Genomic DNA, 10,520 nt, shown 5'->3' on the forward strand with positions numbered 1-10,520 from the left:
GCAATCCAGAAAGAGCATCAACTACAGCAGGATTAGATTGCATCACACCTGTTGAGTCATGTGTTTGAAATCCTTCTCATGCCATTCTACACTTGAAAGGGAGTGTCACTTTTACACATTATCTTTATAATTTCTCAGTTCACTGTGTCAGGCAATATAAAGCTTCATCAGACAGGAAGCACTCTAAATCTGTGTATGGTTATGTAAATTGTCTTTAAAAACATTGCCAACTAAATTAAAAACCACTAAAGATTTCACTTTACAACATTAATAAGCCTTCAGTTTACATTGCATCAGAGAATGTTCAACTAGAAATAAGTCTGTGGTTGAACACGGAAATGGGGTATATATGCATGAAACCTCAGTAAGCCTTACAGAAATGTAACTTTGTATTGTCACAATTGTTTCTTAAAATCATCTCTACCCTTTTTATGACACTAATGTAACCTCCTTAAAACTTCAAAAAGTATTTATTCAATGATTAGCTATTTAATGACAAAAATCCGAAAGGGAGATTGGTGACTTCCAAACATATGTTAGTGATTGCAGTGAATTAATGTGTTCAAAGTTCAACTTAGTTGAATCCGAAACCTGTGTGGGGAGAAATTCTTGATCGTGCAGATTTTTACTGAGATGAGGGCATTTTGCCTGCAGAATTTTGCCATGAGAATTCAGGGTCCGAACTGAGGTCATTAGCATAGACTGAGGTCATGAGGTCATTAGCAAAGGCTGCATTATCCCATGGCTATTTCAAGTAATTTTGCCTTTTGTGATCACATGATCCTGAGTGTGCAGGCACATCCCCACATTTAATTTTGAGCATATTTTAAAGGTTACCTTACCTTTTTTTGGTATTTTGTCTAACGGTTCCATTTTAATGGTCCCCTATAAGAAACGTTCCACCTACATGTCAACTAAGGGGCTGTTTACACGACACCGTTTTCGGTGCCTGAAAACGCAAACTTTTGAAAACGGGTTTCAAAGTGCAAGTTTTTGAAAACGGTCTCCATGCAAACAACAAAAACGTGAATCTCTGAAGACGATGACGTCATGCACATGCGTATTACGTGTTCAGTCTATACTATAAACTATTTAGTGCACAAAAACCTTTCATCTATGCCAGTACTTAGATGCACACAGACATCAAGAAACAGCATACAGTATGAATCTCAACAATGGTGACAATCAGCATGAAGCATTTCATTGATTGTCACCATTGTTGAGAGTCATACACTGATTCTTGATGGCTAAGTAATAATGCAATTGTGCTTTAAAAACACACAATTATAGCAGCCAGAAACATTTTTATACTAAGAAGTCAAGGGTCAAGAGTCCAACTAAACCAAACGCTAAACACCATCATGGTGACTTTAAAATACAACTTGATTTCATTCCAACGAACATTAAATAAAGTCAGTCTGGTTAGTAATAAGTGAAGCTGGTAATGCTGTTTGTGGAGTTGTTTACTCCTCCTCTGCTGAGATCTTCACAGATTTAATGTGCTGCCCATGCATGTCACATTTTTTTGCGGTGCTTATTCCAACCAAAATTCATCATCTGTCTGACGTTGGAGCTTGATGCCAAACAAACGTTGGGTTTAGACGTCAACCTGACTTTCATTTTCAACCAAAATATGACGTCTGACTGACGTCACATTGACGTACTGTGCCTGCGGGAGTGAATGTCTTTATGAGTGAACAATTGAACTTTAAACTGATTAAACAAACATTGCCAAAAACATTGATTAACTCAGGAGTGAAACAAGTTGCTGAAACCAATCTTTAATGCTAATATAAATTGCTCATTTGCCTCTGGACACAAAAAGATTGCATTGGTTTTTGATTGAAATGTAACATTTCTCATTTAAGGCCATTCCTGTTTGGAATATGTCATTGTGTATTGTCAACAATAAGCAGAAACATTCTGCATTTCCATTTTGTAGTGTGGATCATTCATTGCAACATTTATCCTCATTCTCATTTTTAAGAATCTGTTCTCTTGACAAATAATTTATGCTACTGCCCACTGACATGCTTTTAAAGTTATTGTTATCCAAATTTTTTGGCCTTTAAACACCTTAAAATGCACATATGTAGGTCAGAGAAATCCATATTTTATCGGGGGAGCATGTCCCCGAACCCCCCGAACTACCTCACATTTGAATACGCATGACTGTGTGGTAATGTGTGCTGGTGTGGCTACAGTGCCAAGGCTGAATTTGTGAGCCAGTTTGCCCCTGCATATATACAATATACATTATTCTCTGTATCAAATCATTATTACCCAGCCCCTGATGTTTCGGGTTCATCCCCTGATGTTTTTAAAACCTAGAAACACCCCTGCAAATGCATATACAATATTTGTAACTTAAATAAGTAATAATCAAATAAAGAGACAATATATTAACATTTTAAAAGTCTTACAGTTACAACCGGCCCTTTGAGGGCAGCCATAATGCTGAAGTGGCCCTCAGTGAAAATGAGTTTGACACCCCTGGTCTATATTACAATTTGGAGTGATCTGTTATAAGAGGTGACTGTGTCAAAGTTATGTATTTCAGAAATGTACGTATACAAATCACACAGTTAGCTAACAATGTATTAATTAAAAGAAAATATAAATTTAAGGCAGAAAAAATGAGCTCATTGAAGTAATATGTATTGAATAGAAGTGTAGATTGATAGCGCTCACCCTTTTGGCAAATAGTTTTTAATTGTTTTACAACCAAACCTAATATGCTCATTTTCTTCTAACGTAAATGTATCATAAGAAAATTTTACTTGACTGGTCCTCAGTGCCAACTACTTACTAGGTAAATATTGTGGCTTTAATCTCTTATCAGACACAAATGCTGTCAAAGCAGTTATGACTTGACAGGAGTTATGACTAATCTACTAATGATATGATGTTATACAGCAAAGATAAAACATTTGAAACTAGAGTTTAAATAAACTATATAACCATTTTCCAATATCAATCAGATGCCTTAAATATAATTATAATATAAAATTAAATATCAAGCAAATGGTTGCTTTTGCTTTATGTAATAAAACACAGGCACAGGCTTTATGAAATAGCATTTATTGATGCTTTATGGCCAAAGAAATAATGTCATTTTGAAGGTGTATTCATGTACATAAAAGACCTTTCATGCAAATCATTACAAATGTGATATTTGGTGATTTCAAGAAACTTTCAAGAATCTAACCCTTTTAATCAAAAAGTAATAGCCTACTAATTCCAATGACAGCACCCATAATGTACCTCACACTGCAGTATAAGGATAGGATCACTATCTTCGTTCTCTAATGTTAACGTAATTGTAACCTTTGCATTAGCAACCCAAATCCTTAACAATTGAACATAAATAGCATACATAAGCCATAAATAAGGTTACAGTGACATAAATATTATAACATACAATATGTTTCGACATTACTGGGAAGAAAACGTAATGTTTTATCTTTTGAACAAATTCAATCAAAATAGAACAAAAATACTCCTCCATTGCAATGCTTTAAAAAAAAAATTGACATGTTGTTCTTGAAAAAAATACCCTAGAAGGAAATTATTTCAGTACCAAAGTATATTTCAAAGTACCCTGGTATTAACATGTGACACAGTCACTGTTCCACAGTATGTTTTGTTCTGTACATGGCTTTGCTATTGATAATATCTCAAATATATCTGAAATCCAAATTATTCTGCTGACAGAAGAAGAACTGGTTTAGATGACACAGACAAATGAATATGATACATCACTCATGGTAGCCCTTTTGATCTGTATGCAAAGCTACAGAGGGAATGTCATTTTTGTTTTCATTTTCGCCATATTCTCTTCATGTGGAAAAATGAGGATACGCCACAAAGACTGTTTTTTGTTCCCCATCGTTTCTACAATCAATAAGGGGCAGACTGTTGGTCCCTACCTCGAGTCTATCCCCAGATTCGAGAAAAAAAATACCTTCAGAGAACATACTTTTGCTCCAGTATCGGGATGTAAAGTTCACTGTTTCCATGTAGGTGAGCAGCGGCAGGGCCTTATTATATCTGTCAGTGTGATGCTTAATATTTTGCTGCAGAGTGTAGCTACGATCGGTTGTGTTCATCCTTTCAAACCATTTATCGGTTCCTCTGTACGTGATCTGCAAAGAAACTTTGTACATTCCCTCACGACGGACTCTCAGAAGTGCACCGTTTCCCTCCAAGGTCAAGGATTGGATATGGTTTGGTGGCGGATTTATTCGTGAAAGCACCCATGGCACAAGTTGTTCTTTATCAAAAGATCCGTCTTCAGGCAAAGCACTATGGTTAACTAGAGAGAAGGGAAAACGTGTTAATACATTTAGCCAAAAATGTTTTAAGAATCTTTGAGAATGAAAATTGCATATGATATGCTAATTGTCTAACATCTGGCTCAAACATATCTGTGTTTCCCCTGCTCAATGACAGTGATGAAACTCCTTAATGTTAATACTTTATTTAGCACTAAAAACTTTTTGTTTTTTAAATGGAGATCACAATTCTCCGACGATTCTGAATGAACAACGAAACAAAATAACACTTTTAATTAATTTGAATGAATTATTTGAAGCGTCAAGTTACTTTCAGAAGGTGATTTACTCTATTTCGATCTCTACCATAGACATTAGTGGCATCCGATCTATATTCTGCGATCATTTCAATTATTATAACACAGAAATAATGATTTGAATGTTCCGCTGCGATCGCACTTGTCCAAGTTTTAATAGGCATAGCTAAATCGTTGTCAATTAGGAATAAGATGGTGTGGGTGTTTGAATCAAGGTCACGATCTTTTAATTAATCATGCAGCTCTACTTAATATTTAATTGTAAACAAATTTAAACAGATGTTGTCTATTTAAAGTTCAGGGCCTAAATTACAGCAAGTAGGCGCAAGTTGTCTGATTAAACGAACATCTCTTGGTTACAGTAAATCGTTTCCAAATGGTGAATTGGTGATTATGTTTTGTATTTACCAGTATGTCTACTAATGAATTACTTCTTAATGCACTTAATACATTACTTCTTACCTGACAGACGAGTGATGGATGTATTTATTTGTGTCGGAGTCAATGCTTCGCTGCCCTGACGCTGCATTCCTATATGAATGGAAAATGTGATATTCAAGATGTCATATATAATGCATCATGGTACCACAATGCGAAAGACACTAAATTCAATATTTACAATAAAATTCAGCTTTAGTAATGAACTCACCAGATTTAGGTGCCTCAGTTACATTTTCCTATGAAAATAGAGCAAATGTAAACAGTTTAATAAACACGCAATGAATCCTAAATTAATCAGTGTATTGATAAGGCATAACTGTACTTTTTTTTTTAAATAAGTAAATAATGAGCAACATATTTTGTATTAACACTAGTAATGTATCATTACTTCTTTATTAGATGCTAGTAGCCTACTTATTCTGTTGGTATTACTAATCATATATCCTATTAACTGTGTTATCTACTATTTACTTCTGACAACTATGTTTTCCCATGACTAATGGCACATGTCCTAGTTTCACTACTAATAAGTACTAGTACTTATTTCTTACTATGCCACTAGTAATAGATAGGTTATTATTTCAGACTTAGCTAGATAGCCTAAATTACAAATGCAGTACACCAGTATTCCAGTTAATACTAAACTTTTTTAATATTAGAAAACACATTAGTTGAACTAGAAGTCATTACAAGTAAAATAAATAAATTAAGAGTAGAAGTTAATATTTGTTGCAATCAATAATAAAACGGGTCCCATGTACACATCTGAATGTTGTCTTGGTGTATATGGTCTATTCAGCAAAGCAAATGATAAACTTCACTGGCTCTCTAAGCAGTGACATGCCTGATTGAAGTTGACTTTGAATGTATGCGTCTTACCTTGCACGTCGACGGGTATGCGTGATTGATCGTGAACAGGCAGATGGAGAAGCAGAATAGCACGCTGATGGACTGGAAGAAGTATACCCGTCGCTGCAGTGAGCGGAACTGTGTCTTAAGACGGCTCACGGGATCGGGCTCCATTACAACCACGTACTCTTTACCGGCAGTCTCTTCTTTTCCCATCTCCATAAAGGATAGTTTAAAATGCACCGCTTCATTCCCTCTGTTCGAACTCCTCTATATATCCTATTTCTCCCACGTGTTTTCTTCAACGCCCAAAACAAACAGCCTACTCGTTAAGTTTCGGCATCTTGAAAACGTGAGGCTCTCTCGGTCAAGTCAATCCAGTGTCGCTTCCTGCTTTGCAAGACCTGCGCTTGACTACGTGCCAAATTCTTGAGCAAATAATTACGTCGGCATAGTGTTGCGTGTTCACAGCGTTACAGTAAATGTTGGGGTAAGGCTATTCGAAACCCCCTCACAATAAGTCATGCTCTATGACTCAACGCTTCAGGAGCAGTGCCTGATTAAATGTCTATGAATTTGTATGGTGATATAGCACGGAGACCGACAGGCTAGACAGAGCAGGTTACTTGATTTAAAAAAGAAAATAAAAATCTCAGCTCTCAGACTCTGTCAATTTTATTACGAAATTCAAACAATAAATATCGTTTTGGCGCTTGTAAATGTGATTGACAGATCCCTAGCGGCAGAACCGATCATCTCTACAAGCTAATAGTAAATAAACACGAACACTGTTGAAAGATACAGTGAAATGTATATTCCTCATACAAAATATCGATCAATCAGTGTTTTTCATCCGCGTAAAGGGGTCAATGAAACAGCTGGAGAACAATTATGTCACATAACATTTACCTCAGGAAACCATTTAATGACCATAATATAGGCTATAGTTGGCTAGAAAAAAAAAAGAGCTATAGAGAGTATTTTACTATGTGTAGCCTACTATATTACATATTTATTATATTTTTACTTATATCATTAAATAAAGTTGTTATTATAATAAAAGAAATATAAAAAAAACGCATTATATTTTATTTGAGTTATTTCTAACCTTAAAGGTGGTATCAGTGATTTCAGGCCCAAAAATATTTTGATCACATTCATCTAATCTTTCCTAACGATCCGCTAGCTGCCCGCCCCATAGGCATGCCGTCAAAAAAACGCGTCTCTGAAGGCAGCCTAGGCTCTGAGATCTGCACACAAAAACAAATGGTTTAGCCAAACACTCAAAACCAAAACAAATAGTGTTCCAACCAATCACCGACAGGGGGAGGGTGTTGTGAGGTTTTGTGCTCGTGCACGGCTGCACGCTAAGTCAGAGCTGAAGAAAAAGCTGGCTCAAAACCTCACAACACCCTCCCCCTGTCGGTGATTGGTTGGAACACTATTTGTTTTGGTTTTGAGTGTTTGGCTAAACCATTTGTTTTTGTGTGCAGATCTCAGAGCCTAGGCTGCCTTCAGAGACGCGTTTTTTTGACGGCATGCTTATGGGGCGGGCAGCTAGCGGATCGTTAGGAAAGATTAGATGAATGTGATCAAAATATTTTTGGGCCTGAAATCACTGATACCACCTTTAATACTACCAGCTAATACTTCGACAGGTGTCTTGCCACGGGCACGAGTAAGTGCAGTGCCAAGTTTGATGTTGTTTGGATGAGAAATGCAAAAGATATCGTTAAATATATCATTTGTATAAGGTTGTGGTTTAAAAATAAACATTCTGACATTAGAGGGTTGTATCGGTCAAAGAAGCCCCAAGAAGGTTGTGGTTTAAAAATAAACATTCTGACATAAACACTCAGTCAGCTACACTGTACACAGCTACACACATCCATTTTGATTAATTTGAGTAAAAATGTGTTTTCTTTACCAAGAAAGTGGCAAGATGAAAACCACTATTTTCTGTTTCAAACTTTCACATAGCATCTTTAGGTTATAATAACATAACAAATTCAAATCTTTTTTTCCCCAAAAATGCAATAATTTCCCCCAAAAAATGCAATAAATTCATGACACTTTTTTTTCTTTCAAAATTGAATCAATATAAAAGTTATTTTTTATCATATTGAAACTGTTGGAATCAGCCATCGCTAAGAAATATCTTCTGAACTTTTTTGACGGCAATCAGTTCACAAAAACTGATTTTGCACGGGCACTTTGCACTGCTCCCTGAATCGACGCGCTTATTCATTTGTGGATGTTAAGTGAATCTGTAAGTCAGCTATGCGGTTTACTTCTGAATATTATATTTCATTCAGGTGCGCTTAACGTTATCGCTACTGTGTAATAGTAGCCTATGCTATTCACCAACTAAACATATCCTATTCAATGCGTTCACAGTCTCTTTCACGGGCATCATTTGTAGTAGCCTATTCACAAACTGTTTGCTCAAGCATAGCGTTTTCTCGGAGTTCACTGTGTGCTTAATACCATGCACAAATAAAATTGTCACTGAACTTTTGCTGTGTAATTGTAACAATGAGCACTCAAACACACCAAACCAACAATTACTAAAAACACACACAAAAACTGATTTTATTAATATTAATAATAGTCCTCCTGGCAATCATGTCGAACGGTTGTTCTCTACCATAAATCATCTCCTTAAACCTCAAACTGCTCCACTTAAAGGAGCTACAGAAGAACAATGTAATGATTTTATGACCTTTTTTAGCACCAAAATTGCTAAAATTCGCTCATCCCTTTCTGTTTCCTCCTCCTCCTCGTCTGTTCCAACTGCTGACCCGCAAAATATTAAGTATCGCAAAAGAAAATAAAGTTTTGCAAAACAAAAATAAAGTTTTGAGCAAAGAAAAAAATTTTTACTCACAAAAATAAAGAATGGCAAAGGGGTAAAAAGTATTGCAAAAAATAAAAAAAATAATAATAACCCCAACCCTTACCTAACCCTTCCCAGAAGTTACTCAATTTGAGGTTGAGGACACCATCAGGGTGATGAGATCCTCCACCTGTGCCCTTGACCCCTTTCCTACAGCTCTGGTGAAAGCAGCGGATATTTCTGCCATCAGTCCCCTTATCACCATTATACAGTTTTTCTCGATTGCTTAAACACTATAACCAGGCTTTTGAACTAAAATTTCAAAACCATAATGCCATTTATCAAAAAGCACACCCATTTCCCTAAACTATGAACACTATTCCCTGTTTTGACACGAGTCAGATTTGTTGAACTGTCACTGCAAAATTCTACACACAAATCCCTTCATTTCTCATTGCCTAGACCATGTTGTCATTTAGAAAGCACTAGCATTCAATATTGTTCACTCAAGTCAGCACAGCTTCAGCTCAGTTAGCACACAATTACCCAGGTGGAAACACTACAGAGTCTAAATTTAACACACATCAATCAGATCTTTCAATAGATAGATAAAAGGGCCCAAATCAGTTTACTGAGTTTTGGAACAATGGATCCAGAAAGACATGAAGGAAGAGATCGAGGATGGATAAGAAGGAGGAGGAGGAGGAAGGGCAAGGGCAAGAAGACAAGCAGTCTCAGATGAAATTCAAGCCACTCTAGTTGCACATGTTCAATGGTATGACTATGAGGGAGGCTGGGCTACGAGTAAGGCCAAATTTGAGTCGCTTTACCGTCGCCTCGAGAACCTTCAGGGAGGAGTGTGGTGGCAAACAAAATTCTATCACTGAATAAAAGACAAACATTTCCAATAGTCTTTGATGAGGTTTATTTTCTTGCAAGAAAAGGCCAGCAGTCGTACAGTCACACAGAGTGGCTGCAGAGTGTGACAGTGAAGGGACGACATCCTTTCTCCTTTATAGTCTTGACTCCCAGAATGTTATCTTTCTAGGCCAATCATGGTATTTCAACCATACGTGGAACATTCTTAGACGTGTTCATCATATTGTCTCCTTGAGTGGAGGCCCTCCTGTCACGTACCAACACGCTTTACCCTTCCAATACACTTTCATATTAGAATAAGCTTTGTGTGTGCTATTTTACTGTCATATGATGGTCACACACATCTTAAGTAAATATGAAAAAAAAAAAAAAGAAGAGTAAAACAGCCTTTGTTGTGTGTGTGTGTGTGTGTTATACTGTGTAGTACATGAATGAATAAAAATGTGCCAATGTATCCATTGGTTGTGTATTTTGTCTTCATCATGTGAAAAGGTTTGTGAGGGGGGGAACCACAAGCAACATAACTTACCAGTTTGTGAAGTGTGTGTGATTTTGTGGGCTTGTGTGTCCTGTCTGAGGGCAAAGTTTGTTTTTTCAGCAAGAGTGAATGGTTTTGAGTGTAGAGCTTCATTTTGACCTGAAAATAGGATGTTTGGGGAATTGGGTGAGACGTTATGGATTTGTGTTTACAGTTTTGAGAATACGAGGCATATTAAGCAATCGAGAAAAACTGTAATAAACCAATCACTTCAGTCTGGTCACATATCGTACCGTCTGACCTAAAACCGGCTATACTCAGACCATTGATCCTCAAACTGGAATTTCTTTCCATTACTCTGATGATACACAATTATACATGGAAACTGTTACTCATTCACCATCATCATCGTCATTATGAACAACTCTATCTGACCATCTAACACT

General features: G+C 36.5%; 1 protein-coding gene across 1 annotated transcript; it reads right to left on the reverse strand.

Moving 5' to 3' along the window:
- Window positions 1-3,068: 3,068 nt before the first annotated feature.
- On the reverse strand, window positions 3,069-6,418 carry LOC311278954 (uncharacterized protein). The gene is made up of 4 exons (XM_084390139.1): window positions 5,912-6,418; window positions 5,241-5,268; window positions 5,054-5,122; window positions 3,069-4,315 (listed from the first exon to the last, which is right to left on the reverse strand). The coding sequence occupies exons 1-4, from the start codon at window positions 6,101-6,103 to the stop codon at window positions 3,840-3,842; spliced, it is 765 nt and encodes a 254-aa protein (XP_084246265.1). The 5' UTR covers window positions 6,104-6,418; the 3' UTR covers window positions 3,069-3,839.
- Between the last annotated feature and the right edge of the window lie 4,102 nt (window positions 6,419-10,520).

This window comes from Rutilus rutilus (genome assembly GCF_951802725.1).
Source record: "Rutilus rutilus genome assembly, chromosome: 19".
Taxonomy (NCBI): domain Eukaryota; kingdom Metazoa; phylum Chordata; class Actinopteri; order Cypriniformes; family Leuciscidae; genus Rutilus; species Rutilus rutilus.

Bases quoted from the DNA above. Each gene is read 5' to 3' on its own strand.
- LOC311278954 (XM_084390139.1), bottom strand. From the start codon at position 6,103: ATGGAGATGGGAAAAGAAGAGACTGCCGGTAAAGAGTACGTGGTTGTA. The intron at 5,269-5,911 runs GTAAGACGCATA...CTATTTTCATAG, and splicing joins CATACCCGTCGACGTGCAAG to GAAAATGTAACTGAGGCACC. The intron at 5,123-5,240 runs GTGAGTTCATTA...CCATTCATATAG, and splicing joins AACTGAGGCACCTAAATCTG to GAATGCAGCGTCAGGGCAGC.